This window comes from Mirounga angustirostris, unplaced genomic scaffold (assembly GCF_029215605.1).
Source record: "Mirounga angustirostris isolate CCGP_5_RB_7025 unplaced genomic scaffold, mMirAng1.0.hap1 SCAF_7, whole genome shotgun sequence".
In the NCBI taxonomy this organism is placed as follows: domain Eukaryota; kingdom Metazoa; phylum Chordata; class Mammalia; order Carnivora; family Phocidae; genus Mirounga; species Mirounga angustirostris.
The window spans coordinates 142,553,568-142,581,266 of NW_026991715.1; the positions used below are offsets into that span (position 1 = coordinate 142,553,568).

Below are 27,699 nucleotides of genomic sequence, written 5' to 3' on the forward strand. Positions count from 1 at the left end.
TAATAGATCATGGGGATAACTTTCGACAGGGTCAATGAAATGACAGGAGTTATGCAAAATCATAGACGCTTCCAAGCAGGAATGCACTATAAAGATCAATGAAGAACTCCTATTTCAAAAAAAGAAAAGAACTCCCGTTTCGTGGGGCTATCAAGGTAACACAAAGCCCCTTGGTCTGAGCTGACTGCTTTCCAACTCTTCAACCAGAAAACGAAATGACAGCAGGTAGAGGACAACGTACCATTGGACGTACTGATTATCCTCAGTACCAAAGAATCGGGATGTTATTTTTATATACCACAGCATTTAATGTCCCTTATTTTACTTATAGTGGAAACAGTATGAAAATGGGAGAAAACGTTAGCATAAAAAATGTTAAGTAAATCACTCTTAGAACGGATTTGTCCCTTTGAAGTAGTATATCACTGGCCAAGGTTTTAAAAGTCATTTTGTACTTACTGAAATTCAAAACAGACCAGCAAAGTACCTTCAAAATAAAGATTAACAAAATAAACTAGAAAAGTATTTCCAAAATAAAGATGACCAAAAATTAGTTACCTTGAGTACGTTAGTTGTCAATTGTTGTTCTAACACATTACCAGAAACCTAGTGACTTAAACCACACAAATGCATTATCTTACAGTTCTGTAGGCTAGCAGTCTGACACGGATTGCCCTGGGCTAAAATCTGGAGGCTCTAGGGAAGACTCTGTTTTCTTGCCTTTTCAGCTTTCAGAGGCCACCCCTATTCCTTCGGTCATGGTTCCCTCCTCCATCTTCAAAGCCAGAAATGTTGTGTCTCTCTCCGTTCTGGATTTTACATTTCCCTTTGGCCCTGACATTCTTCCAATTCCCTCATCCCCTTTTAAGGACCCTGGGGATTATACTGGGCCCACCTGGAGAACCCAGAATAACCTCCCTATTTCCAGGTCAGATTAGTACCTTAATTCCACCTGCAACATTATTCTTCTTTGCCATTTAACCCAACATATTCACGGGTTCTGGAGATTATGACATAGACATGGTAGGGGTTAGGGTGGCATGATTCTAGCTACCACACATTAAATAGACATGTAAATAAATACACCACAGTTCAATGTTTTGTAATAGTTCAATAATTGTCATTCAGTTGCCTTCATCTACAGAATTAATCTCTTTTATCCATATAAAACAAATCGGACCAGCCAGATGCAACAGTAACAAAAAAATGTAAAGCAGTATAAAACAAACTGTACAACATTACAAAGTAGTGATTATTTGTGTGTATGTGTTCATATATGTATATATAAAACTATACAATGTATACACATGTATATATGTGTGTACACCCACACACACAATTTTACAGTTAATCAAGTGGTTCTAGAAAAATCAATATACCATAAAGATTCCAGGGAAGGTAATGCTTCTAAAATAAGGCCACGCTTATGAAGATCCAGAATCAGTCAAAGACAAGGTTCCTAACGAGAACATTGAGGTTAGAGACAAAGTCTTTCCTGGTTAGTCCTTTTCCCCTTTTCCTCTCGATTTTTTCCTGGTGTTGTACTGCCCAAATTTACTGTCCTTGTGCCCTGAAATGCCTGCTGCATGTGAAATGGCCAGAGCCCATATGAACAAGGTCAAACCACCAACCCACAAATATATTAGTGAGGCTGTTTTGGAGGAAACTGCTGGAAAACAAAGGATATCCGTGCACCCCTGCGTCCAGTGCACCTGCCCCTCCAGGGAAGAAGGTCCTGATCCTTTCAATGGCTGTGATGCTAGCTTTGGTTTTCCAGCTGGACTTTCCTTGAAAGTAGGACCACTGCCATTGGCGAGAGCTGGTACCCAGTCCACACTGGACTCAAAAGACGGGAACGTGGTAGTGGCGGTCATTCTCCGTCAGCAGGGAGATCTCTGGCCACTCCCTGGGCGGCAAGTCTGGGTAGCAGACCTCGAAGTCTCTGGAGTTAAACTTGAACAGCCTGAACACTTTGATCTTTATTTCAAGGGAGTACCCAAGAATAAACATATCGATCTGGAGAAGAGATGAAAAAGAGATCACAAACACACATTTCCAACTCCCTGTCCCCCACCAGTAGAGGGAGCGTGTTCTCCTGCAGCTTATGGAGTAATGTGCTTATTTACAGACCCACACATGAACCATTGAGGGGCCACAGACACGAACAAATGCCCATGACGTGGAAGGCAGGGGAAGGCAGAGGAACATCTTTGTAGACTAGCATGAAAAAATTACAGGGAAAGGCTGTTTGGGGGGATAAAAAAAAAAACTAATAAAAAATAAAGGAATGCTCAGAATAAAAAAATCACACTGTTTTCCAACTAGTTTTATATCCATTTTTTATAAAAATGCAGGTAATTTTGTGCACTGCCTAAGACAGCAAAGCACAACAAAACCTCTTTACCATGGGGATAAAAAAGTATTCTCTGGATTTAAAAAATTTTTTTAGGATTTTATTCATTTATTTATTTGACAGAGAGAGAGCATGCATGAGCAGGGAGAGAAGAGCAGAGAGAGAAGCACAGGGAGAGAGGGAGAAGCAGACTCCGTGCTAATATGGAGCCTGATGCGGGGCTCGATTTCACAACCCTGAGATCATGACCTGAGCCGGTATCAAGAGTTGGCCGCTTAACTGAATGAGCTACCCAGGCATCCCCGGATTTAAAATTTTTCAGTAATTTTTTTTAAGTTAAAGTTCATTTACTGTTTTTAGTCATCTCTACACCCAATCTCTCACGACCCTGAGATCAAGAGTTGCATGCTCTTCCAACTGAGCCTGCCAGGTGCCCCTAAAATTTTTCAATAATGTCTATTTATCTTTAGTAAGTAACCAAGTGCTTTCCCAAACTTCATCTCATTTTCCAACAGGACTTCCTCCTAGTTCAACTCTGCTGTGAGAGAACCTACTACCATCTGAGAGGCAGAGTGAAAGGTTAGAAAGGCTTCTCACACTGGGGCCCCCCGGCCACAGGGCTGGGCAGACACACAGCAAACAGCACGGAGCAGTGAGGTTTCTTGCTCTTCTTTTCCTTCTTTTTAAGGATTTAAGATAAAACCCTCTTTGCAGTGGGTTTTATCACCGCTGAAAGTAAACTCCAAACACCTGTGTGTTCAAGGACTGTCAGTATCATCCTGAATCAAACACACAGGATTCTTCTGCCCCTATTACCTGCTCTAGTCCACATGTGTCGCCCACAGAATTCAGGTGGTTCATCATGAAGCTTAAAGGGTCAGATGATGTTTCCCGGGAAAACAGGAGTTGAAAAAGACTGGGAATGACCTTGTTAGTCTTCATTTGTTCATAAACTTCAGTGACTTGATATAGCATGATAAACTTTAAAGCTTCATACAGTTTATATTCCAGAAGAACATCAGAAAAAAGGATGTTGCACATACTTCCTCTCTTGTGATAATCTTTAATTCCACTTAATTCAGTCCACTAAAAATACAGATGTAAACGGGAAATTAACAGGGGAAAGGTGAATTCCTACACCATGGCATAATTTTTCAAAGTACTTAAAAAATAAACCAAAGATTAATAGAGGGGAACTTTAACTTTTCATTTTATAACTTTTGACCCTGATTTTTTTTAACCACAAGTATGTATTACTTTTACAATCACAAACTAGTTAAAATGAAACATTTTTCAAAAAAGCACCACCAACTAGGTAAAATGCCACGCAAGTTAGTTTCCTAAGACATCTTAAGATAGTTGGGTCACACAGAAGATAATCCAGAGACAAACAGTACTAACTAGCATTCCTTCATACTAACTCACCAAGCACAGATTAAAGCACTCCACATGTATTAACTCACTGAATCCTCACAATGACTATTTACATATCAGTTTTACATGAGACTATGGCACAGAAATGTTATGGTATTTACCATGGAGGATCCATTTCAACAATCCAAAATCTGCGTCTATTAAAAGGCAGGAAAAACTCTTAGTTCAAATTATAGCATCTGTGCTGTGCCCAAGTTATTAATAGGGCACATCCCAGAAGTGCATTTTTGAGTGCGCTGTGTGCACCTTGCACCCCATCTTTTGAGGGGAAACAGGTACATGATTGTTAAGGCTTCCCAGAGAGCCCACAAAGGTCTCCTTAACCCATATTGGACCTAATTGTCTGTACGACATTGCTCGTTCATTACTTGGAAGGTGAACAAAGAATAGGAAAGCCAATCGTCAGTTCCTAGAAGAGATGCTCCTGGCCACGTGTCCTCCTTATGTGGCATCAAGTGACACGCCTGACAGAGAAGAGTCGCTACAGCTGGGGTGTGCGCTTTCATTCTTAGTCTTTTGTTCTCCCAAACACTCACCTGTGTTTTCAATAATTCCACACATTTACGTAATTTTCCAAACACATTGGAACCTGTATACTTCTCAGGACCAAAACTGTATTGCTGGATCCAATTACAACCTTGTGAAAAGAGCAGTTTTTCAGGAAGCTTGAAAAGGAAGTAGATGCCAACCATGATTAGTACCTCAACATTTATGACGCACAATTTAGAGTACGTCATCACGGTGCATGATCTTATCTCACTTAGCAATCTCTGTTTAAAAACATGATAACAACAGTTAAATAAAAGCATATAGTTCCTTTTAGATTTGTGGATTAAGTGATTTGGATCGGATTTTTAATTTATTATTTTACAACTGACGAAAACCTACATGAAGATTATGTCTATGGAAACAATCTTTCTGCATAAAACACTTCCCAAACTGCCTGGGTATATCCCTTTAGAAATTATTTTTACCCAAACAATGTTAGAATATCATAGTACGTCAGAGAGCACACAAGCTTTAGAATGAGGCACTCTGGGGTCCAACCCTCACTCTGTCACTTACCAGCTGAGAGGCTGCTCAACCAGTGCAGATTATTTACCCTCTTAGCCTCATCTGCCACCATAAATCAAGGACGATATTACCCATTCTACAGGACCCTTGTTGGGATTTAATAAGATTACAGAATACTTAAGCCTCTGATCCAGTGAAGAGATCTAATCCATTTTCCTGCCCTGCTGAGCTTGGGGGGCCCAGAGGCTTGGTTGTATTCTCTGTCCTCAGCAAGTAGCAGCAGGCCTAGCACACCTCACACACTTGACAAGTACTTGCTAGATAAAATGAAACTAATAAAAACAAGTGTAATTTAAAAAATGGTAAGGAAATAGACCATGTATAGCTATATATATACATATACTTTATATTTCCTTGCTCCTCCATCCTTAAATATATATCCTAGATTAAATATCCTACATTCAAAATAAAAATTCAGGTTGTTCATCAAGAATGTTCTGCCTTAAAAAAAAAAAGAAGAAAGAGAAAAAGAATGTACTACCTTACACTCTTAAAATGGAAAAAAAAAAAAAAGGCACAGACTGGGAGAAAATATTTGCAAATTACTATCTGATAAAGCACTTGTACTTGGAATATATAAAGAACTCTCAAAATTCAGTCAATAATAAAATAAAACAAAAAATAATAATTTAAAAATAAACAAATAAATAAAAATGGGCAAAAGACTTGAACAGACACTTCTCTAAGAAGATAACATGGATGGCAAATAAACACATGGAAAGACACTCATCCTTCCACACTAGGGGAATGCCAACTAAAAGCAGAGTGATACCAGGGCACATCTATCAAAATGGCTACAAATAACCCCAAATCAATCCTGGTTAGAATGTGGAACAACTGGAACTCTTATACATTAGTGGTACAAATGCAAAATGGCGGAGCCACACTGGAAAACAGATGACAGGTTCTTATGAACTTAGACCTACACCTACCACATGACCCAACAATCTCATTCCCAGGCATTTGCCCAAAAGGACAAAATCCTGTATGGAAATATTTATAACAGCTTTATTCGTACTTGTCAAAAACTGGAAATAATCCAGATGTCCTTCAAGTGATGAATGGATAAACAAACTGCGTCATACTCACGTCAAGGAACACCACTCAACAATAAAAAGGAATGAACTACAAATTCACAGAACATGGATGAATGGCAATGCATTTTGCTAAATGAAAGAAGTCAGATTCAAAAGGCTACACACTGGATAGTTCCATGATTGGACATTCTGGAAAAGGCAAAACGTAAGACCTATCAATGGTGACCCGGGGCTAGGAGTGAGAGAGGGTTGGCTATAAAGGAATAGGGGGGATCTCTGGAGCACTCTACGTGTTTGTCAAAACTCGAGTAAGTGTAGAGTAAAAAAGTGAATTTTAGTAGACCACCTTGCCTACGAAGGACAGATGCCCTTCTTGAGAAAAGATGGTGACATTAAAAACAAACAAGACTGAGTAGGATGGCCTCTCTGAGACGGACGGGGTATGTAGGGCCTTTGAAGGCTCCTTCCATCTCAGAGCCACCCACGGAAGACCCAGCCATCTGCACTGCAATGCTTGTCAACGCGTTGTTCCCCCACGTTTCCAGTGTGTGGACGTACCTTAACAATGTCTTTCTCTTTCATCCAGGATGGAAAGGAGAGGCCCTGGCTGAATATCTGGAACAGCACTGACCTCAGAGCATCATAGTTATCTCTCTTTACTAGTCGGACACATTTAATGTGATGCCGCCAAAATAGCTCTTCGTAAGCCTGTCCGCACAAAAAGAAGAATTTGGTTTTCAACTCCTCTGGATGAGAGAATAAGCAAAATGAATTCACTGCACTGCCACTGAGGTGTGACTCCCAAATAAAGTGGACAACAAAAATGAAAACAATTCTAAATTATGAATGCGACCACAAGTCATTTTAAAGTGACTTCAGTGTGTAGTGAGTCCAAGTCCTGCTCTTTCATTTGATAAATTCCCGGAAGCTCAGGGCCAGGGAATGTCATTTAGGGAAGAAGATGGTATAACTTGACCACAGTGGAAAAAAAAAAATACTATATACATTTAAGACCATGCTAAAAAGTACTTGCAACAAAACTTTCTCGCTGCTGACAAGGTTGGATAGGACTGCTGGAAATATTTACCAAGACTGGTCCAATGGGCAATTCTAAAAATCCTCAAAATCTTTTACATCCAGGTGCCTAATCCCTCCAAGGACAGAAGTCTCCCCTGCATGTGGAGATGGGCCATAGGCCTGGCAGGAGGAGCTGAAAAGAGTGCCCCCCTCAAATTTCCTGAAATCACAGCCCCATTTACGTCTTCGTCCAGGTCCTCAAAGGCCCTCGCTCTATCCAGGTGACAGCCCAAAGCCAGCGTGTGGCAGCTGCTCGGCTCTATCATGAGAGCCACAATTGTTCCTCGTGGCACATCTGGTGTTAGCGGATCTCTGGGCTTCGTAAAGCAGAGTGCAACGTTTGCTTCCTGATTTTCACACATGCATTCTGTACCATCCATGACCTGTATCAGCAGACTCACCTTCCTCATCAGCTTGGCACGTGGTGTCTCTCCTTTCCACTCTCTCGCACAGTAACTGAGCAGATCAACCTCCGCCTCCACGCTGAGGTTCCCTGGACCAAATCAAATAGAAAAGGTAGTTAATTTTCCCTTTCCTCACCCTTCTTGAACCCTCTCTGCACCTTGGAAATAACATATGAAAATATTTACTTTTGAATTTTCTCTGCAGATATCCAATCCACCTAAAAGATAAAGGGAACAATGATATAAAAAATATACTTTGAACAGCAAGGGTCTCTTCGTGAAACTGGAAGCTGATCTGACCACCTACCATTTCAGCCAGTGCCCGAAATTGCAGTGCATCGTCCTGAAGTAGCAGAGGGCGGCCACCAGACATGAAGCTGCCAACATCACTGACCCCTTTGCTATTCTCCACACAGTACCTAAAGCTTGGCTGGTGACTAGCATCCAGGAGTGAGCTTGGTCACTTCCTACAAGAAATTAATAATTTAAAAAAAGGCACATCACAATTACACAAGTCTGCTTTATTTAAGGGGGGAAAATATATTGGCTAATTTTACCTGCAAAGTGTCTATCATTGGTGACATAAATAGTTTTTATTTTTTAAAAGATTTTATTAATTTATTTGTCAGAGGGAGAGAGTGAGAGAGCACAAGCAGAGGGAGAAGCAGGCTCTCTGCTGAATGAGGAGCCCGATGCAGGACTCGATCCCAGGACCCTGGGATCGTGACCAGGGCCGAAGGCAGACGCTTAACTGGCTGAGCCACCCAGGAGCCCCTGATTACATAAACAGTTTTTAAAGCATTGAGAAATTCAATCTGAAAGTTAAAGAAACCCCCGGTTCTCCTATAATCAACGTTCTACGTAAGAATATCTTTGTTCCACAGAATTTACCAGCAATAACCATAAAGAGTATCGGTTTCAGAATCCCTGGGACCTGTTCAAAACCTGCCTCTACTACCCTGGCTGTGTGACCGTGGGAAACCTGACTGCTCTCCTCTGAATTGTCTTGACTGTAATATTGGGAAAAACGCGGACCTCACTGGGGCAAGATGGAATGAGATGATTTCAGAACCAGCACGGTGCATGCGTGCACCGTGCTGTGTATCTGCTGAAGCCAAGAATGGTTCCAGGAATTCTGCTCGGCACCAGGGGGCCTCCAGCAATGCCACCACCAGGCGCTTCTGCCCACTTGGACATTCTTAGATCATGATGAGCCATAACAGACAGCGTCACCTTCACAGACACATAATGAGTGACCCAAACAGCAGGCTGGACACCCCTTAGAAGAGCAGTGAGGTGGGGACAGGTGTGCTGTGTATGGCATACATTCCCATTCCTGATGTGACCAGGGAGAACGAACGGGCCAGAGAGCTCCAACTGGATACTTAGAGTATTTTACTATGTGCAGCAAATTCCCAATTGTGTTATGCTTGAGCATGTAAAACGCTGAAGTACAAATGAGGAAGAGAACTTTTGAATAGTGGCCAAACCTCCCGGGGTTCATTGTGAAATCATTCCCTCCCTGGCACAAGGTTTAGTAAAATTCCAGTGGTTGACTGCAGTAAAAGCCTCAGCAATTCAGGATCTGCAATTGTAGCATTTTTTTTTAAGTTGGCTCCACACCCAACGTGGGGCTTGAACCCACGACCCCAAGATCGAGTCACGTGCTCCACCACCTAAGCCAGCCAGGCGCCCCAATTTTAGCATTTTTGACTATATGGATATTTGATATACATTTAAACTCTCATAAGGAAAGAATTTACCAGCAAATAAAGTTAACCAAAAAAGAAAAAAAGAAATAAAGTTACCAGTAAATAAGAATAGACACACTTACAATGACTTAAAAGGGCATTTTCAAAAACAGGTACTCATCTGTTCAGAACAATTCATTAGCTGTTCATTACATATTTAGCCCTGCCTAGCTATTTAGTAAAACTTTTTGGGAGCTGTTTAAAAATGTAAAGCTATACTGCCTTTACATCTATAATTTAGATTTTTATTAATTCGGAGTGATTTCCCAACTGTGACAATTCTGACCTATGCAAATACTTTTAGTAAATCCTTAAACTCAGCAAGAACTAGAATTTTGTCTAGGTGATACATAATTTCTTTTCATGTATTTATAAACATTTTCTAGAAAAATGGAATATTACACATGATTTTACAGTTTGCTGTTTCTCTTCATACAAAGTAGACATCTTTTCATATCACTACATATAGATCTACATTCTTCTTTTTAAAGAACGCATAATATTTCAGTATAAAGACAGACCATCACATATGTACGTAGTGATAAACCATTTGGATTGTTTTCCATTTCTCACTCTTACAAACATTGCCGAGACAGACATTATCCTCCAACGGTCCCTGTGGGCTCAGGGTAGCTTTTAGGATAATTTCAAAACAGGAAACTCTGGATCAAGGGGTGTGTACATTTTTAGTTTTGACAGCTATGGCCAAAGTGCCTTCCAGAACAAACCATCAATTAACCCCCCCCATCACATGTCCCAGCACCTGCGTTCTCCCTCCACCCCGATCCTGGGTCCTGGTTGTGATTTCTCTCTATAGTCTGCATTTCTGTAGGAACACATTCACATTTCTTCTTCCAGGAAGAGACTTGTAGAGCATCTGCCCATTTCCCACTGGCTCGTGCTCATTTTTGTGTGGACTTGGAGGGCTTGAAGTCACTGAGGTGGGGTCTGGCTGCTGCCTCCTCCATGGGGCACCCTGCTCTCATTTGTCCCAGACTCTAACCAACCCCTGGCATCCTTTGAGTTCCTGGCAGGCCCCTTGGGGCACTTGATTTGAGACCCCCTAAACCAGCACCTTCTCCTGAGCATGAGCCTCTCTGGCAGCTGCCTGGGGCCTCCAAGGGGTCCCCTACAGATTATGGCTCATCTGACACCCCACCCCACATGTACAACACACTTCCCTAGCCCTACTGCCTTTACCCTGAAATTAAACCCCGCCTCCAACCCAAGAAAGGGAGATAGGATCAACTTATCAGAAAACAAACACATGAGGGCTCAGTATGCCTCTCGCGTGCAAACCTGGAATACAAGCTTACACTCCTGGCCTCCCTCTACCTAACTGGTACAGTTTTTGGTCAAGTGGCTTAACCCAACAAGGGCCCGGGAGCATAATCATGGGGGCTGGTGTGGGCGCCAGGGAGCAACCTGGGGGCGGGACCCCAGAAGTCCCACAGGAGCAGCTGCAGCTCATAGACAACCCTGAGGGGTTCGTACAAGATACGATGACATTACGAGGAGTGGGGTTTCTTCATCTAAGGAGAGAAGTGCAGTGCTTTAGTAGGAAAGTGTATGGCTTCATTGGTCGCTAAAACAGCTACAGTTTGAGTGTGGCTATCTGCCAGAGCCATGCTATATGCTCCATAGGAATTCATTCCCTCATGCACCTGAAGACGTTCCTCCACCCAGGGCCCCAACCCAGCCCTGCTCATGCCCTGGTGACTTCACCTCCCTAAGCTTCTGTTTCTCAGCCTGGGGATGGCAACAGTGCCTGGCACCCACGGAGTGCTGACCGCACGCCAGTTCCCACGGAGTAACATGGGGGATGGAGCAGGTTCTGCCTCGGGAGCCGTTGGGGGGGGGTGGAAATGTTAGGGAAGCGCTGAGCATGCCATCTGGCAAACCCTGAGTCTCCAAGTCCATGTTCATTATTATTTTTATTGCTATTAGTCCAACCACCCTTCTTTTGCAGATGAGGAAGCCGCACAGGAGAGAAAGATTGAAACGTAAGCGGTAAAGCTGAGATTCAAAGCCAGGGCAATGTGGAGCCCGAGCGGCAGGCCCAATCCCTTGGCTCTCCTGCCTATGAAGTATGCCCTTGAGTCAATCTTCAAATCGGCTTTGCTACAGCAAGTGGAATTAAGACTCTTAAAAGACAGACTTAAAATCCATCTCCCCACCTCCCCCCACGTGTCACTAACTGGATTATATATAACTCAAAAAAACAGCCATAGATGAGAACACCACAAATGAGGTGCCTCGCGGAAAACTCATCATCACGTCTTGGATGATCTCATGAGTCAAATCTCATTTCCCCAAATACAGCAGAGAGGGGATAAAATTTCCCATGTCAGGACCTTCACTGGGTCCCCCATCCGCCAGCCCACCAGGGAGGATTCAGCAGTGACCCGCCAGCCTCCCCTCCCGTCGCTGGGGCGATGCTGACCCCGGCAACCAGCGGGAAAAGATATACAAAGAGGGTCGAGGACAAGGACAAGCAACATGGGAGTGGCGGGGGGATGGGGGGCCGGGTTTGGCAATGAAGCCTCTCCTGCCAGAATTATGAATTTGGTCCTCACCCATGTTAGTCAAGAGAGAAAAAACAAAATTTCATTTTAGTACGTTTGGAATGGACCACTTGGGTGGTGGCTGAAATGAGGCCACCATGCACATCTGTCCTATTGGAAAGTGGATTAACTAGGCCTCACTGCTCCCCACCCCCCATTCTTCAGCACGAAGACATGCGAGAGACCCCAACCCACACAGTCGAAAGAACCAGCACTTAAGTTGCTCAGATGCCCTGGAGGAATGGCACCAGAGTCTCCCGAAGTCAACAAGGCGGCTATCTGAAAGTCAAATCTCATCTGCCACCACTCAAACTATATATGGCAGATAGAGACCAGGACTAGAAGTGAAAAAAAAAAAGAGAGAGAAAGCCACTTTTTTGCGGTAAAATTCTACTTAGAATTTTTTCCATTCTCTAAAATGTACCAAAGCTGAAATAATTCAAACAGGAAACCAAAAGGGGAAAAAAAACAATAAAAAACCCTGAAAACAAAACCAAAAGACACTGCAGGGCCAGAAGCAGGGTGATTATGCAGATGGCAGTCCCAGTGGGGAGCCCTGGGCTCCTTCTCGTGGAAACTCCTCAGTGTCTCCTTCACCCCCAAAACTTCCAGGGGTGTCCCGGGCCCAGAGAGCCCATCCCTTCCTGCCTCTACTTCCCTCCCAACCCCTTCTTCCTACACACGTCTGTCTACACAGCCAGCTGCGTCTGGCTGATGACTTTCTCCTGAAGCAGATCAGGGGCTCCCCAGTGGGCCATGGAGGGGGGACATTAGGCCTGAGCCAAAAGATGTAAAAGGCAATTTAATTCAGATGCCTGAGAGCAGAGGGAGTGTAGAAATACACGCATTAAAATCCTCTTGTTAAAATTTAAGGTAAAAGATACTAAATTGAATTTAATGCCTACAACGGCTCTTCCACCTGCGTGCATCCCGGGTTACAGTTACTCATCAGGACCCGGGAGACAGAGTGCCCGAGAGAGACTTACGGACGGATCAGGATGCAGAGGGACCCGTGGGAAAGGTCCCAGGACAGCTGCACACTCTGTGTCGAGGGCAGTGAAGGGCTAGGGGCAGCTGTGACCAAGCAAGGGACACAGCCATTTCAGAGGTGTTGGTAAACTTATCACACTTTTCTGAGCTGAGTCCTGGAACACTGCCCCCTTCAAAAAAGTGAATGTGGCTTTCGGGGGTATTCTCAGCAAGGGCGGGAAATGCTGCAGAGAGGTGCAATCAGAAGCCAAATGGTACAGCAGACAGGCGGGTCTGGGAAGGCCTCCCCCCGCGCCCCTCCCCCCCCGCCAGGCCCTCCTCGGTTGTCCTTCTTCCCCCCACGCTGGGCTGGGCGCTGGGCTGGCAGGATGTGAAGTGGAAAGACATCTGCTCTATCCTCAAGGAGATGGTGGATGGGTGGTGCGATGCCCTCCTGTCAGGGAAGGCTACTGGTCGGCTTGTCCAGGCCCACGGTGCCTCGGCCTGCACTCCCCGGGTTCAGCACACCCTGGTGTGTGTGTGGGGGGGGGGTGTCTCTCTGCAGGGACGAAGAATGACACAAGGCCCAGAGGGCCTGGGTGGCTCAGTCAGTGAAGCGTCTGCCTTCGGCTTAGGTCATCATCTCAGGGTCCTGGGATTGAGCCCCATGGCGGGCTCCCTGCTCAGCAGGGAGTCTGCTTCTCCCTCTCCCTCTGCTTCTCCCCCCAGCCCGTTCATGCTCTCTCTCTCAAATAAATGAATAAAATCTTAAAAAAAGAATAACACGAGGCCCTCTGAGCTGGATGCCCGCATGGCAGGCAGACCTCCATCCTCCAGGGGGTCGCCTCTCTCAGAGCTTAGCTCTGAGAAATTCAGAGACCCGAGAATCAAGCAAAATAATACATGTTAGTCTAAATAAATGAAATAAACAGTATGCAAGCAGAATGACAAACATACAGAACAAACCTGTGAGGCCATCGAGGTTTCTAAGTAATGCGGAGTACGGAGCAGACGACTAGAGAGTTTTTAAAAGTTAGCACGTGGGACACCTGGGTGGCTCAGATGGTTAAGCATCTGCCTTCAGCTCAGGTCATGATCCTGGGGTCCTGGGATCCAGGCCCGCATCGGGCTCCCTGCTCAGCGAGGGGCCTGCTCCTCCCTCTCCCCCTGCTCATGCTCTCTCTCTGTATCTCTGTGTCTCAAATGAATAAATAAAATCTTAAAAAAAAAAAAAGTCAGCATGGAAGTGTGAAAGACTGGCTTTTAACGGTCTTGGTTCTTGAAAATTCACAGGTTAGCTGTTTGTTTTTATATCAGTTATGGAGGAAATATTCAGGAAAAAAAAAAAAGTCCTCTTAACAAATCTTTGAAATGTGAGGTCAAAAGTCTTTGTATGCTTTTGTGTTTCAGGTATTAAGTCTGCTCCATTAAAAAAGGACAGCCTTCCACTCAGTAAAGTGCTATAACCCAAAAGTGCAAGATCAGAATCACTGAGGAAGAGAGCCACCAAGCGAAAGGTTTTTATCTCAAAAGCCATGACCAGTAAGACATTCAGCTGTAGCCCTGTCAGGCAACCCACTCGGGCTTCTAGCCCAATCCCCGCAGGACTGGGCATGCTATCCCCAAGGCTCCTGTTCAACTGAGTGTCAGGAAGGACAGTAGCAAACCGCTTCTTGCCAAACCCCGACAGGACTGTGCGTGTGTGTGTGTTTAATAATGTCAGAGTTCTGAGACTTTTTTCACTTACTGGACACAAGTTTAGGGGTGTTAACTGCAACCCATCACTTTAAAAGATAAGTGTAATTTTCTAATCACGGGTAGGGGATTTTGAAACCCCGCAACTCTAAAAACACAAGAGCTGAGGGTGGGCGAGGCTTCCGGGTCCTAGCGAGTTGGAACGCCGTCTCTGAGAAATCTCAGCACTCCAGGATCAACTTAGCCAGCCAGGCAGGCTCCCTGGCCCGGGAGAGACCAATGACTCAGCCGAACAAGCCAGGGACTCTGTCTTTACTTTGCCATAGCCTAGCTGCTGGACGTCAGCCAAATCACGTAGCTTCGGGGATCCCAAAAGGTCTCCCCAACGGAGATGACCATCAGTGATAACAGAGGGTCAGAACGAAATTACACCCAAGCCACACACCGGTGCTTATAAGGGCCAAGGCACTAGGCACCCGGAAACTCCCTGGCTGAGTCCCCGCTGCAATCTCCCTCCACCTCTGGGGGTGCAGACGCACTCCCGTGTGTGGGAGACCATTTCCTTTTCTGGAATATTTCTCCCTTTATTGATCCAAGTCTACCATTAGTCTATGAACAGAGTAAGCTCCTCCTGTGGGCTGAGCCCTGGGCCAAGAGCTGATGGTACCGTTGCGAACGCAATGTCACTGTGGACCTGGGCATGTGATGGGCTGTCGCCTGCGCCCTTCATCCTGGGGTGAAGAACCTGAAGCCCAAGAAACCCGAGTAGAAGTCCGAACTTGAACCAACACGTTCTGCCTCAACGTCAGTGCCCTTTGAATTAACCTCCAAGCTGCCTTCCTGGAGCAGTTCTCTTCCAAGAATTCAAAACAATCCTCCTGTGGGCTAAGCTGATGCTACTGTTGCGAATGCAAGGCTGGCCCCTCCTCCTGTGTTTGCTCCAAAGAAACATGGCTCCCAGCAACAGAGGTCACATCGGTACCTGACCTCGGCCAGCATGAGTCAGAGTGGAGGCCCAGGGGACGGACAAGAGTCCGCAAGGCAAGGGAAGAAAGGGAAGGATGGCCAGGCTCAGAGCAGCAGGGCCTTTAGATCCTGTTAGAGATGTTGATGTTACCTGTGTGGTCGGGTCTGAAAGGGTATCACTTGGAGTCCTGAGGAACTTGTGGGATTGCCCTTCTACACGACACCTTTTAAGTCTTTCACGGAATCACAGAATGCTTTGGGTGAAGGGGCTGGAGCTCCTACTTGTTCTCCGAGGTCCGATGCACACCAGCCCCCAGCGAATCCCTCCCCTTGGTGCTCCCTCTGCACTCCATCCAAGCTGCAGGTCGGTGAGGTGTCTCCATGACCGTGTCCCCTGCCGGTCGGAAGACACCTCTGAGGTGAAAGCTGAATCTTAAGTCACTGTGGACCTGGACGCGGGATGGGCTGTCGCCTGCACCTTTCATCTCTGGGGTGAAGAACCTGAAGCCCAGGGAACGCGAGTAGAAGTCTGAACTTGAACCAACACGTTCTGACTCAAGGTCAGTGCCCTTTGAATTAACCTCCAAGCTGCCTTCCTGGAGCAATTTTCTTCCAAGAATTCAAAACAATCAACAAGCAGGGACATAAAAGGCAGCCCTCGTTTGCACTGTGCCTGCTTTTCCCCTAGATTAAACATTCCTGTGGTCTCAACCAGTCCTCATAGGACACAGTCTCGGGGTGGGGGGAGGGTGTCTCTTCATCGTCAGGGTCACCCTCGTCTGAATCCACTCCACACTTACAGTGAGGCCACGGGGCGGAACACAATGTCCTGAGTGTGACCCACCCAGGAGACAATGCAAACCCTTGACCACCCCTTCATTCTTGGTCAGGGCTCAGCAAGCTCTCTGTACCGCGTCAGAGAGAAAGTATGTTAGGCTCCCCAGCCATCTGGTCTCTGTCCCAAGTTCTCAAATTGGCCCTGACTAAAAGCAAGTATGAGACAGTGTGCAGTGGGGCTGTGTTCCAAGAAAACTTATTTACAGACACTGAAGTCCGAATTTCATATAAGTTTCACATGTGAGGAAACGGTATTCTTTTGATTTTTCTCCCCCCAACCATTAAAAAAAATGTCAAAACCATTCTTAGGTGGCCGACCATCTAAACACTGAGTGGTGCCAGATTCAGCCCAGGGACTGTGCTTTGCCAAACCCTGTTCTAGATGATTCACTCAAAGGATGCATACAGCCTGAGATTGTATTAGTTAGTATTGCATACCTGCGAAAGAAAAAGCCGTCAGCTCGCATTAAGCCTGCCATCAACGTAAAGCCCTTTAGACCTGTTGCTGGAGTATGTCTCCCCAGCCTCTGAAGGGAGAGACACAGACTGGCGCTTTCATCCCACCCTTCTCGGATTTCCAGCTGGAAGGGCTTTCCTGGAGACTTTGCTCAGGCCTCGGCCCCAGCCCTCTCTCACTTGACTCTTTCCCGAGGGAAAGCGGCTGGTCTGAGGGCAGGTTTGGAAGAACCCACTCAGCTTGGCCCCTCCTCCCTTGCTGGCAGAGAGGTGCCCTTGGGCCTAACCTTTTAGAGGTGAGCTCACTTCGGGCATTGCTCAGCTAGCCAATCTGGCCACACAACTAGGACGTGTGGGTTTTTTCACTGAGCTGACATTTAAAAAGTCTCTGACTCTGGGGCACTGGGGTGGTGCAGTCAGACGCTCGACTCTTGATTTCAGCTCAGGTGGTGATCTCGGGGTTTTGAGGTCGAGCCCCACGTGGGGCTCTGTGCTGGTGCCTGCTTGAGATTCTCTCTCCCTCTCCCTCTGCCCCTCCTGCTCGTGCACGTGCTCGCTCTCTGTCTCTCTCTCAAATAAATAAATCTTTTAAAAAATTTAAAAAATAAAAATAAAATTCTCTGACTCCCATGGCTACCTTTCAGGTTCAGAACCTGGGAAGGGAAGCAAGGAGGTCATCACGCGTGCAGGTTCTGTGCTTGAGACCCTGGAGCTGACACGTGTCCCCACTAAACTTCGTGTTCTTGGACCTGGTTCACTGCCCGCCAGGACTTTGGTGGCGCTCTCTCAACTCTTAGACCTTTAAAGATTAAGCCTGTCTTCCACCTCCCAATACAAATCATTTATGAAATGTGACCGAGAGAACTAAAGGTACACTCAGATGAAGCACTCTTCGTTTCTGCCCTGCGGTGATTTTTCCATTAATCAGACCCATTTGGGCTCTGTCACTAATGGTTACTAATCCTTCTAATTGGCTTCCCTTCCCCAAATCATTTCCCACTCTGTAGCCAGTGGTATTTTTTCTTTGTTTGGGTTTTTTTGTTTTTGTTTTTGTTGCTTTTTTACATTCAATGGGTGTATCATCTCCTATTTAAAAATCTTTCTGGCTTTTCTTATTATTTTTGGTTTTTTCTTTTTTTTTTTTTTTTAAGATTTCATTTATTTATTTGACACAGAGAGCACAGGCGGGGGAGCAGCAGGCAGAGGGAGAAGCAGGCTCCCTACTGAGTAAAGAGCCCGATGTGGGGCTCGATCCCAGGACCCTGGGGTCATGACCTGGGCGGAAGGCAGACGCTTCACCGACTGAGCCACGCAGGTGCCCCTGGTTTTCTTACTTGTAGGAAAGACTCAAATCCTAGCAGCCAGTGAAGTGAGCTGGAAAAGCCTCTAAAGGTGTGAGAGAGGTAATGGTGCATCACCTTCCTATTGCCCCATCCTAACCAGAAACCACGCAGAGCCGGTTCCTCTGGAACCAGGAACCAGCCACATCATATAACCCACAACTCCTAGGAACCAACTGAGAAGTTGAGGTGGGCCCACCCCTGATGGCGGCACAAAGCGGAACCTCCCCGGGCTCCTGGCGTCTTCCTCCTCTCTCCTCTCACGGACCCATGCACCTCTATGTGGTCCTTTAGCTCTGCTCTCCGGGAAAAGAAACCAGTGGCTTCCAAAACTCTCATCAAACACTGCAGACACTGTACTCGAGGTCTCTGGACAGCAGCATCACTACCGCCTGGGCACTTAGGGATATAGATCCGCGGGCCCCAAGGAAGCAGCGTCTGTGTTCTGCAAGATCCCCAGCCACCCACTCGCACGCCCACGCCTGAGGGGCCCTGGGATGGAGCCGATCTCCGTTGCCCTGGGTCCACCTGTGCATTTTCTGACTTACTGGTTAAGTTCCCAGGTGATTCCGATGTACCGGCAGCGCTGAGACAGGCCACCGCGGAGTACGGGTTTCCTCTGCCCTGGGCCCTTTTGTTATCTCAAATAATATACCATCACATGCCAAGTAATCTCCGAAATTCCTCTCAGGAGAAATCATGCCAGCTAAAGTCTCACTGGTCACGCCCTCCAACCACAGGGAGCGTTGCCTGTTTTGTGCCTCTTTCCCTTCGGCCAGTAGGAGGGGCGACGTCTTACCAGCCAGTGGTGTCTCAGCGGCTGAGGGCTATGTCTGTCTAAGAAGGGACTTGGCTGAAGTTCATAATAAAGGAATCCAAGTATTCCTGTGGCCTCCAGCAAGGGTGACCAAGCAATCCTGGCCTGCCTGGGACTCTCCCAATTTTAGCAGTAAAAGTTCCATGTCCCGGGACAATGTCGTGCCAGACAGGCCGCCGCCGACGGTCGCCCTCCCTCCAGAGCCCCACGCAGGCTGACCCTAATTCTTCCCTCTTCTCTCCCCGCTGCCTCTTGCTCAAGAGGACTGGCTGTCAGTTCCTCCCTGAGCACCCACACCGGCCTCCCGCCTGAGTTCTTTCTTCTGCCTGTAACACCCTCCACTCTACTCAGTCTCCAGCTATCAGCTCCAAGGTCACTTCCTGGGGCAAAGCCTCTGACCCGTTCCCCCCGCCCCCCCCGCCCCCAGGCTTGCTCAAGTCCCCATTACTCGCTGGGCACACCGTGTCCCTTCCCTTCACAGCACTTAGCACAGTTTACACAACCACGTTTGTGTTTGATCAGGGTCTGTCTCCCCACATAGGTATACGTCTTAAGGACTGGGATTGTGTCTGTTTGCGCTTGGCTTCCTCGGTGCCTAGGCACAGAGTAGACGGTTAATAAATACTTGTTGAATAAGTAAAATGAATCCACGTAATCAGGATCCAGGCCTTGTGTCTCCAAGACAGACACTGCCGGCTTCCCTCAGTATCCATTCTCTCTTCTTCCAGAGAACTAGAGTCCTGACTTTACCAGGATGCACGGCTACCCGAACAAAGACTACGTTCCATCCTCCCTAGGTGCTGGGTGGAGCTGCACGAGTGAATTCTGCGTAAGCAGCATTATGTGCAATTTTCAGAGCGGGGTGTCTTCCCTGTTCTTCCTCCCTGCTCGCTAGAACGTGAGTGCGGTACCTGATGTCCGGCAGCCATCGTGAACCACGAAGGAGCTCGTCATGGGAGCCACGCATGGTGGACATGAAGTGAGGAGCTGGACCCCTGACACCATGGAGCCCATCCCAGCCCTGGAGAGCCACCTTTGAGCTGGAACATGAGAGAAATAAACTTGATGCACTTATTTGGGGTGGTTCTGTTATTCCGCCATACGGAATCCTAACGAAAAGCCTCTACCTTGTGGTCACCCTTCTCACTTGGAACACGACACCTGTCAGGAACAGTGAGCCACCAGTGTTTTCTCTTCCCTTAATGACACTCATGTACACACAAAGCAGGAAATGAGAACGTGAAGTGGTTCAAGGCAGAGGAATGAGCCAGCACCAGGGGCTCAGGGACCCGCAGTCTGGTCCTAGGGAGCTGAGCGACCCTGGCCCTCAGCTGCCTCCCCTAGCAACAGGCATAAGGAGGCCAGGCCCTCAGCTGCAAGGTCCCTTCCTCCACTAAAGGCCTCTTCACGGTAACTGGTTTCTGCATGGTGTCGAAGGAGTTCTCACACTGAGGCACAAGGCACAGGATTTTAAGTAGTTGTGAAACAACTGAAGTTCAACTACACTTAAAACATTACCCACAACTTGCACCACAGGAAAGATGCCCTGAACACACGCAGCAGTTACATGAGGCCGTGACAAGTGCCAGCAACAACTCCCACCGTTAGAAGTCCACGCTCACTTCTACAGATCTCTCACAGCGGGGCTTCCGTGGAGGGCGACCAGCTTCCAAAAACAGCAAGAATTTTTTTTTTTTAAAAAGGGACGGTGGAGGAGGAGCCTGGGAGGGAGGGAGAAGGAGAACCGCACCTTCAGAGGTTACAGGCTCCACATTTTGAATGAATCAACCGATGAGGCATAAATGGGAGAATACACTGGAATATTAAAGCATGAAGAACAAGACAGTGCAGGTCAACAGCAGCCTTGGCCGCACAATTCCCCTACCCTAACAGCCAGCTGAGTTTAACGAAAGTGACTTCAGCCAATACTTAGCAACCAAAGCAGAGGGAGACACCGTGGAGAACACTGGTCTCATAAACCCTCTCTCAGTTCGAGTGGCTTTTCTCTCTACTTGGGACTGCAGGGGAAGGAAACGATACGCCCAAGTCTGACACGGCTTCAGGTGCAGGGCCGAGGGACCCCGCAGTATTACCCTCATATCACCACTGGCTACAGCTGCTTTTCAAGAGAAGTGGTCAACTGCATCCTCAGCGGCAAACTGAACTCCAAGCTCATTTTTAAGTTGTTTTTTTTTTTAAGTTTTTTTTTTTTTAAAGATTTTATTTATTTATTTGAGCGAGAGAGAATGAGAGAGAGCACATGAGAGAGGGGAGGGTCAGAGGGAGAAGCAGACTCCCTGCCGAGCAGGAAGCCCGATGCGGGACTCGATCCAGGGACTCCAGGATCATGACCTGAGCTGAAGGCAGTCGCTTAACCAACTGAGCCACCCAGGCGCCCTCCAAGCTCATTTTTAAAGCGCCAAGTGAAATGCCAAAGAGCTGATCTGTCTGCTGGCATCAGGACCGTCCAGTCCTCTGTATCAGGATGGCGGCCGATTAGACGTAGCCCACAGCGCACGGGCTGGTCACCTCTTCCGCGTCTCTTTCCTGTCAGCTGTCCTGCTTCCTCTGGGGCATTTCGACCTGGCCCAGTGGCCCAGGACACACGACTTGGAAGACACAGAGCACTCACTTTTCCTGTCACTCTAGAGACCTCACGGGAAAGGTGAGGTCTTCCTGTCACAGGTCCACAGGTGTGGCCATGGTGCACCAGGCGTTATGTGAAGACCTAGGGGCCAGGTCTCTCTTTACCAGGCAAGAAGGAATTTAGTTCACTTCTCCTAAATTTGGGGGACTACGGACTCCAGGGCTGAGAGGAGAGACACAAGGTGTTCAAAGACCACTGCCTGATGAGCTCCCACCACCAGCTCCCTCACCCACCTCCACTGCGTTTGTACCCCCTGCAGCTGTCCCAGGCCTGGAGAGAGCAGGGCGTTCAAGTCCGCTGTACCCGGAACAAGAGAGGGCAGTGGGCTTCCCTCCTTTCGACAGTTAACCCTTGATGTGGAATCAGATTCCACCTCTCTCTGGATTGGGGAGGAGGGGGTCTCTTGAGGAACCAAATTCCAATTACATTACTTTTCCCTCTGCTAGAAGGCTAACCCTAATATTCATAAAAGCCAACTACAGGGCAAGCAGAGAGAGAGCTAATACGGTATTTTAAATTACCATATATCTACCATCCAACAATCCCACATAGCCTCAAAGTCATCGATACCTGGTTAAATCAACAACAAAAGGCTAACTGCTAAATTCTTAATTCAGAAATTCACGGAGCATAGCATTTTACGTGCTACGGTTTCTAAGATTTTTTTTTTAAGATTTTATTTATTTATCTGACAGAGAGAAAAGAGAGAGACAGAGAGAGAGCACAAGCAGGGGGAGCAGCAGAGGGAGAGGGAGAAGCAGGCTTTCTGCTGAGCAGGGAGCCCGAAGCAGGACTCGATCCCAGGACCCTGGGATCATGACCTGAGCCAAAGGCAGACGCTTAACCAACTGAGCCACCCAAGTGCTCTGGTTTCTAAGATTTTTGCTTATTACTTGAGAATCCCAGCAACAGTGCTACCAGACAACAGTCCTTAGTCTCCTAGAAATGAACATAAGCATTTTATCATCCTCTTATTTTAAACATGATGCCACCTGTCTCTTCTGGTTCCAATGAAATGAGAAAGTAGTAAAATGGGGTATAACCAGAACAAAAGATTACTGGCAAAAAAGCGCATAAACAAAACCTTTTCTCTGTTGATTTATTGTGAAATAACACTTATCTGTTCTTCCATTAAGTTAATTGCAAATCAATAAACATGTAAGCAACTCGATTCTGAGAGCATGCTGTTTTATTTTTTTTTTTTTTTAAAGATTTTATTTATTTATTTGAGAGAGAGAGAGAGAGAGCACATGAGAGCGGGGGAGGGTCAGAGGGAGAAGCAGACTCCCTGCTGAGCAGGGAGCCCGATGCAGGACTCGATCCCGGGACTCCAGGATCATGACCTGAGCCGAAGGCAGTCGCTTAACCAACTGAGCCACCCAGGCGCCCAAGCATGCTGTTTTAAGTAACTGCACATTTACCAGAGATTTCAAGTGGACAGAAGAAAAAGGTCAAATCCACGGGCCCAATAACTTACTCACTCCTCTCAAGATGATGCAGGGGCTTTCATAGCTAAGAAAAAGCAACCATGTATGTTGGAAGCTTTAGCTCGATCATGAAGACTTTCTCACAATCTCACTTCTTTTGTCCCCCAGACCTGTGAGTTACATGGAGCAACAGTGGGGTATTGAAATGATAACCCAACTTTAATTGGGAAGAACTGAAATGTGGGGAGGGAACCCGGACACCAGAGTGCTCTCAGGTATAATCCTGAACCGAGTTTCAGGAGACAGAAGAGGTGGATGGTGAAGAATCGGTTTTGGATGGAGCCACGCTGCCAGGCTTGAATCCTGGCCACCACTTACTAGCTGGAAACTTGGAGCAAATTCCGTCAGAGTGGTGGTTGTGAAGATTACCTAAGACTATCCGTGGGCTGTGTCTCCGTCGAATGCCCACTGTTTTCCGTGGCAAGGACAACTGTGGTGCTAGAGACACAGGAGACAGCACCCACCCACGCCAGGAAGCCAGGTGAAAGGTCATTTTCAAGTGCATAACTGTGCCAATCTGGGATTTCGACTCAGCTAAAGCACCTGCTACTAAACTTACATTGTGTTTGGCATCAAATCCATCTCACAGAAATGTAAAAGTATCAAAGTGGGGCAAACGGGCTGGCAAAAAATACCAACTACAGACCATTTGGTTTTAAACATTCTGTTGTGCATGTTTTTAATTGCAGCGTTGGGGTTTTGCTTAGTTTTTGTTCCTAAGCCCTCAAACTATCTTTTAAAGATGGAAAATATTTCTCTTGAAGATTACAACTAGCGCACAAAGAACCCCAGCTACTCACTCCTCTCCTCCTTGGCACCCACTGACCACTGCTAGCACCCCCTCCACCCATTGTTCAGGTCCTGGAGAGCAGAGTCTTTGACGGCTCTGGTTCTAGAAGAAGATCACAATTGGAAGCACCCCTTAGCAGTCCGTGTTGAGGAGGGAATGTATGAGCCCCACAATCCTCATCATTCTTCTTCCCATGGACCAGCTCTCTGGTCCTTAGCCATTCTGATTTGCCCACACTCCCTTTAAACACAGAAGTGCTCACCAGGTAAACTCACCTGTTTACCCAGTGTGGTACCTAGGACTGCCCAGGGGAACGGGGCAAAGACTGCATTTGGTGGATCAGAAACATCTGCTTTGTACATAAAGTCATCCTTGAACAGCTTTGGAATAATGTATTCCATGGTTTTGAGGAACACATCTTTTAATTAGTAGAAAAGTCTATGTGGGAAGTGGGAAAACTTGTACAAGTTGTATGTGACTTGGTAGCAATAAAATAGAGATAAAAATAACAACCACCTCACGGTGTAAGGAAATGATGAATGTCCACAATAGCCAAACTGTGGAAGGAGCCGAGATGCCCTTTAACAGATGAATGTATAAAGAAGATATGGTCCATATATACAATGGAATATTACTCAGCCATCAGAAAGGATGAATACCCACCATTAGCATCAACATGGATGGAACTGGAAGGGACTGTGATAAGTGAAATAAGCAGAGAAAGACAATTATCATATGGTTTCACTCATATGGGGAATATAAGCAATAGCACAGAGGACCATAGGAGAAGGGAGAGAAAACTGAAGGGGGGAAAATCAGAGAGGCAGACATACCATGAGAGACTATGGACTCCAGGCAACAAACTGAGGGTTTCAGAGGGGACGGGGCTGGGGTAGCCAAGTGATGGGTATTAAGGATGGCACGTGTTGTGAGGAGCACTGGGTGTTATACCAACTAATAAATCATTGAACACTACATCAAAAACTAATGATGTACTGGGTGCCTGGGTGGCTCAGTTGGTTAAGCAACTGTCTTCAGCTCAGGTCATGATCCTGGAGTCCCCGGATCGAGTCCCGCACCGGGCTCCCTGCTCAGCAGGGAGTCTGCTTCTCCCTCTGACCCTTCCCCCTCTCATGCTCTCTCTCATTCTCTCTCTCAAATAAATAAATAAAATCTTAGAAAAAAAAAAAACAACTAATGTACTATATGGTGGCTAACTGAACTAAATAAATATTTTCAAAAAAAGGAAAGTATGAAGATAATAATGATAATAATGACTGCTTACTGTGGGCCAGGCATGGTTCTAAGTTCTTTCCATGGAATAAAGCCAACAGCAAAATTCCAAAAATACTGGCCATTACCATGATTTCTAAACTTTCTGTTTAGCATTAGACTCTTTTCCCCAAACAAAATCTTACTCAGAACAGCATATAAGGGGGGGAGGAAAAAGCAGAGCTGCTCTATGTGTAGCTGGAAGGAGGGGACCTGGCTGCTGGGTCCCCCATTCCACACTGGGCATTCCTGCCACCCCCGGCTAGCCAGGGACCACCCTGGGGTCCTGCAGCTCCTGAGGACATGGCTGCAAACTTGGCAGTCTTTTTGGCGAAGAACCACAGCAGAGTGTGAACTAATCATAACAGTTAATGACCCGGAGGCTGGCCAGAGGCAAGACGAGCCAGGAAGCACATGCCCTCTTCAAGCGCCCTGACTGCCAAAGGTATGCTGAGGATTTTGAGTTTCTCCTCCAGTGGGCGGGTCTCCCCTGCTTCCTCTTTCCTCCCCAGTCTTGGGGCCTCGGAGCATTGCACCAAATCATCTTGGGTGCCACTTCCCTGTCTAATATTCCAATTCTGACAGTGTCTTTCCCATCATATTGTGCACAGATATTTAGTTCATGATTCTCAATATCCAAACACTTACAAAGAGTAAAAATGGCTGCCAGAAAATTCTTTCCATCCCTACCCCCTCTGTGGGCTTCCTCCGGCTGCTGTCCATTTGGTTTTTATTGTCAAGTGTGACTTGTTAGCACTTGCTATTACCTCAGAAGTGAACCTTAGTCTCTCTCTTACCAAAAGAGGGGTAGGTAAAAATAACTTGCCCCCATCCTACCTTTGGCAACTGCCTTAAAAATCCCCCCGCCCCAATACCACCTGTAAAGAAGGGAAACTATGCTCCTTAGTCCTCAGAAGTTATGGATTATGTTTTGGAGGGAAAAAAAAAGTTTTCCATAACCTGATCCTTGAATCACATTTTTCCACTGCTGCACACCATCTGCAGTCCCCATAGGCTGGAGCTGAGGAAAGAATTTTCTGGGCTCACAGTGCTGGCACACCTTGAACTTGATGCATTGGAAGGAAAAATTCCTGGCCATTAGGTTAAGCCCAGAGTAGGTATCTTTCTGCCTCCCAAACCAGCTTTCTCCTTCGCAGGCCTACCTCCATTCCCAGCTTTGCTTTCCCTCCCAAAATAAGGCAAACTGGGGGGGGGGAAGGAATCACATCATAAAAAGTTCAAATGAATACACCCAGAAGAAATATTTGGCGAATTCTATAATAATTCAAGGTGCAGAAAGGTTGAAAAAATGAGTTCATTTTCCAAACTTTTGAGATTGGGAGGTAAGTCAATCATAGAATTCTAGACGGGAGGGGGGGGTGCGCCTTATGGATCAGCTACCCCAACGTCCTCATCCATGAGAAGTCCAGAGTGACTGTGCCTTCTAGACACACAGTGCTGGGCAGAATGAGGTCGAGAACTCATGTCCTGACTGCCAGAATGGCACTGTTTCCACCACACCCAGCAGCTCAGGTGTGAATCAAAAGTTCCTGCTGGGACCAAGAACCCCAATTAATACGCAGTCCTGGCACCTGCCGACTTCCCATAAACGCTGCAGTACCTCGAGCCCCAGCTCTGTGTTGGTGAACAGGCGCGCTCCCCCCAAATCACCAGTAGGCTCACGCCCCGGCGGTGGCCACCGGACAAACACGCAACGGGAATGCGCTCAAAACCGAGAAGCTGCTACGTCCACCTTCCTCGGAGCTGGGACTGCCAGCTGAAGGCGGGGAAGGAAAACAGCCTTCACCTCTACCCCAGCTACCGACGCGGGGAGCGAGACTCCGAGACACGGGGCGGGGGGCGCCCCCACCTCAGCGCCCATACTTGAGCGCGCGACCCGAGCCATTCTGTGCGGCAGCTCCTGTCCTTGGTGACCTTCTTGTTCAAAAGCCAGTTTTCTCTGTTGTTCAGACGTCCTGACTGCTGCGAAGGTGTGGGCCACATCCTCCACCAGCAAAGCGCGAAACCCGTCAACTTCCCCCCGCCCCGCAACTCCCCCGACAACAATCAGGTTCTCAGAGGGGACACCGAGAAGGGGACACTGCCTCTCCTCGGCGGCAGGGCCCGGCCCCCCAGCGGCTGCCTGTGCCCCCCACCCCGTTCCAGCCCGCAGGACGGGCTCCCTCCTCCCAGGAACCTGCCCTCCCCGCCTCCGCAGGTGGCTCGCAGCCACGACCCAAACAGCTCTGCCTCCCGACGGCATAGTTCCTATTCAGCTGCGATGCGACCCTCGGCCCCGACTGCAGCTCAAACCCTCCCGGGGGTGTTCGGGGTGCAGCTCGTTCCCCCCTTGCCCTGGGGCGCCCCCGGACCCTCCAACCCTCAGCGCACGGGCGTCGCACCCCAAGCCCGCGGACTGCGCCGACGGCCAGCGGAGGAGAGCGCGCCCCAGGCTGCCCGCCGACCCCGCCCGCTCCGCGCTGCCCCGCCCCGCCCCGTCCCCAGCCCGGGGCCCACCTGCGGCGGGGGCGCGAGGACCCTCCCGCTCCCGCGCCCCCGGGGGGCTTCTCTGCGCCGCCATGCCGGCCGCGCGCTGCGGACGGGCGCGGAGCCTCCCCCGTCGGTCAGTCAGACGCCGCGGCCGCCCCCCGGCGCCGGGGATCGCTTCCCCGCGGCTGGCAGGCTCACAAGGCGCGGGTTGTGGACGACGGTCCGCGCTCCCGCCCCGG

General features: G+C 47.6%; 1 protein-coding gene across 4 annotated transcripts; it reads right to left on the bottom strand.

Annotated features, from left to right (window-relative positions):
• OTULINL (OTU deubiquitinase with linear linkage specificity like) lies at positions 1-27,699 on the bottom strand. 4 transcript variants are annotated; one of them, XM_045863400.3, is made up of 8 exons: positions 27,488-27,696; positions 7,687-7,846; positions 7,566-7,597; positions 7,377-7,468; positions 6,457-6,606; positions 4,324-4,452; positions 3,170-3,439; positions 1-2,016 (listed from the first exon to the last, which is right to left on the bottom strand). In XM_045863400.3, the coding sequence occupies exons 1-8, from the start codon at positions 27,549-27,551 to the stop codon at positions 1,843-1,845; spliced, it is 1,071 nt and encodes a 356-aa protein (XP_045719356.1). In that variant the 5' UTR covers positions 27,552-27,696; the 3' UTR covers positions 1-1,842. The 4 variants fall into 4 exon arrangements, with proteins under 4 accessions (XP_045719356.1, XP_045719374.1, XP_064452911.1 ...); XM_045863418.3 differs by lacking the exon at positions 27,488-27,696 and adding an exon at positions 18,506-19,075; XM_064596841.1 differs by lacking the exon at positions 4,324-4,452 and having other exon boundaries at positions 27,488-27,699.

Excerpts from the sequence above, each read along its gene's own strand:
- OTULINL (XM_045863400.3), bottom strand. The coding sequence starts at position 27,551 with ATGGCGGCGCAGAGAAGCCCCCCGGGGGCGCGGGAGCGGGAGGGTCCT. Across the intron at positions 4,453-6,456 it reads AAGAGAAAGACATTGTTAAG|CTTCCTGAAAAACTGCTCTT; the intron begins GTACGTCCACAC and ends TTCCTTTTCAAG. Across the intron at positions 3,440-4,323 it reads TGGAATTATTGAAAACACAG|TGGACTGAATTAAGTGGAAT; the intron begins GTGAGTGTTTGG and ends CTGTATTTTTAG.